General features: G+C 33.2%; 1 protein-coding gene across 1 annotated transcript; it reads left to right on the forward strand.

Moving 5' to 3' along the window:
- Positions 1–1,165: 1,165 nt before the first annotated feature.
- On the forward strand, positions 1,166–2,162 carry LOC126659808 (PLAT domain-containing protein 2-like). The gene is made up of 2 exons (XM_050353136.2): positions 1,166–1,243; positions 1,321–2,162. Exons 1-2 carry the CDS (start codon positions 1,178–1,180, stop codon positions 1,786–1,788), a joined length of 534 nt encoding a protein of 177 aa, XP_050209093.1. The 5' UTR covers positions 1,166–1,177; the 3' UTR covers positions 1,789–2,162.
- The last annotated feature ends 1,026 nt before the right edge of the window (positions 2,163–3,188 follow it).

The following is a 3,188-nucleotide window of genomic DNA, read 5'->3' on the forward strand; positions in this document are numbered from 1 at the left end:
TTTAGCAAGTAATTTATTAGACCTGACTCTATGTATTCTCAAAACGGACAATTAATATATTTAAGGTTTAAATGCACCAAAAATCACCAACTTTTGTGTGTTTTTAGTATTTAACATAATCTTTTAATTTTGACAAAAAAATACATGACTTTCAAAATTTTACAATTAACGACATCGGCAACGTTTTAGATGTAAAACAGCACCGTTTTACCATCAAACGACGCCGTTTTGGATGTAAAACAACACTATTTTTCAAAAGAAAACACATGTGGTATTAATTGCAAAAATTGGAAATTTCATGTTAAATATGCCAAAATTAAAAAATTATATTAAATACCAAAAACACGCGAAAGTTGGTGATTTTTGGTGCATTTAAACCTATATTTAATAACTCAGAAGTCAAAAAACATTCATTATTAATTGTCTTAATGTTTATTTCTTTTTGAGTTGTTATTTACTGATGCGGTTGCGGAGACAGATTTTGAGTTCATGGAGAAACGGGAACGCAAAGTGATGTAGATTCTGCCGAACCTGAAAAGTGTGCGATTTGGGCGGTTCCGGAGTCTAAATTTATTGGAAACGGGCCAACGATCGATTTCAATGGGCTTTACCCATGTCCTACGTCGCTTTTAGGCCGAATTCCATCATCTGGGCCTTCAAAATGGCGTTTTTGTGATTTCAGCAGCTTTTAAGACTTTAGTTTATTTCGTTTTACACCCAATTTAGGATTTTTATTTTGTCTTAGTATTTAAACAACCTTATGAGTTGTGACTTCCGCTACATCATTTACTTTTATAGTTAATATGATATTTTAAGGCTATATATGAATAAATTAGAAATACATTACTGACTATAATATTGTTTCAGAATACCGGTCCAGAAAGAGAACACCGAAGAGTCCTATCCCCGGAGTATCGGATTCCCCGACTACAAGCGAATTGAGTACCCGTTCCGTACCGCATATGGCGCATACCGTGAATCTGGTAAACATGGTTGAGATAATATCAAAATTTATAAACCAAAATGAAACAAATTAAAGTTTGGTACCCAAATTGCAAAAACGCAATAGTTTAGATACCTTCAAGATTAATTACTCTTTTACCCTGAAATTGGCTCTATAAATATGGATTCCTAAAGCAGCAAATAGCATATAGATTGAACCAAATTAGTGACAAAAATGGCAATTGCTTCTTACATTCTCTCATTTCTCATCTGTCTCACTTTCTCCAGCATTGTCCTTTCAGTAAGTATTATTGAATTATTCTTTTTGACTTATAATTTCTTTGCTTATATTTATATTATTTAACAAAACATTTGCAGGACTATTGTACATATACAATATCAGTAAAAACCGGAACGGAGAGTCATGCCGGAACAGACGCCGTCGTAAGCCTTAAATTCTCCGATCTAATGGAGACCCCTATTGACATTCCTGTCCTCGAAAACTATGGTGTTATGGAGAAGGGCCATGACTATTTTGAGAATGGCAATTTGGACATTTTCAAATATACCGGCAGCTGCTTTTCTACATATCCAATCTGTTTTATGAAATTGTCCCATAATAATGGCGGTGAACATTCCGGCTGGTATGTTGATTACGTTGAAATAGAAACTCATGGAGGTCAAACAAAGTATCCAAAACAACATTTCCTCGTCGGACAGTGGCTTGCCTATGATGAGCAACCGTATAAGATAACTACGTGCCGGGAGAGATGTGCTCTGTATCCATGGGCGGAACCAGAGGAGGGTCAGGAGGGTCGGCCAACTTTCCTCGCCAGAAAAAATTAAAAAAAAGAAATATAGATATCAAAGATATTTTTCTTGTAGGAGCGGTTATAACCGCCCTTACAAGTAAAAATTACGATTGTTAGACTGTGTTTATTGCTGTTTATTTTTCTAAATAGTCGAAAGCGAAAATTTCGACCCTTTTAAATTTGAGTTCGCGTTCCACCACTGTCTGTATCCCGTACCAGTTGTTAATGCTGCCGTTTGATCGTCTGCATGGTTGTTTTAATATGTTTGATTGGTGTGTTTAATTGTAAAACAAATAACTATTATTTACATCTTTTTTTGTTGGAGATGTTGATATTTGTATTTGCTTTACTTTGTTCGAAATTATATGTAAGAAATATTAAGGTTTTTTTTTTTGTGAGGTTTGTTAATTTGTTATGGATTTCTCGTTTGAATAGTTTTTCTTGTTTAATAAGTAATAAAATTATATTTAATGATTATATTTCCTATTTCAGTAATATATATCCTTTATTTTAATTTGGAGATCAAATTTTTATCTGTGTTATTTTGTTTAATAATGGTTGAAAAGACAATTGTTTTTTACTTTTTAAGAGTCTATCTAAATCTTTTTAATTTTTTAGCAATTGACCACGTGAGTACCAAAACTATCATTTGTTCCATTATGATGACCAATTTTTTTATTTATTTTGGTTATTAATTTTGTTTCATTTTGATTAACGAACTTTAATTTTATTCAAATTAGGATTTTACAACCAAAACGCATATATGTCAACCGGATTTTAACACATAGCAATCAAATTTTATTACTATTACCTTAAAAACTTTCCACAAATACATAATTTTATTTTGGAGGAGAATTTTCAGGCAAAATTGTGTACATATATAGTAATTTTTCAATTAAAAATTAAAATTAAATTTAGCTGCCAAAAAGCAATTTTGGCCAAAATATCTATTGTTGCACTAAACTTAAACTTTAGTAACAAAAAAAAAAAGAGTTTGCTCACAAAAATTAAAAAAATGATAGTTTGTGATACCGACCTAAGAATATCCGAACTCCAAGCATCGCCTAGAAAATGCTATGCTCGCCCGTTGAGTCTCCGAAAGATACATCGCCCAGTGATAATACGAGTATCGGACATATCAATCTTAATCAGACTCCTCCCGGTCAGTTATCAAGCCGACCTCATCCACTCTGATTTGCTAAACACCCACTACCCGAGATAATTGGGAAACGTGCCTTAACCATTATCAAAGATCGTGGGGCAAACCCACGAACTACCAGATAACAACCGCCATAAACTCATTATAAAAGAAAGCCACGGAATGCTGAGAGAGGTACGCACAAATCAGATTTAAACACATAAACACTCATTTACTTACCAAAAAAACCCTTATTGACTTAAGCATCGAGTGACTTCCAGGCTGAACCAGCCTGA

Source organism: Mercurialis annua, linkage group LG8 (genome assembly GCF_937616625.2).
Source record: "Mercurialis annua linkage group LG8, ddMerAnnu1.2, whole genome shotgun sequence".
Lineage (NCBI taxonomy): Eukaryota > Viridiplantae > Streptophyta > Magnoliopsida > Malpighiales > Euphorbiaceae > Mercurialis > Mercurialis annua.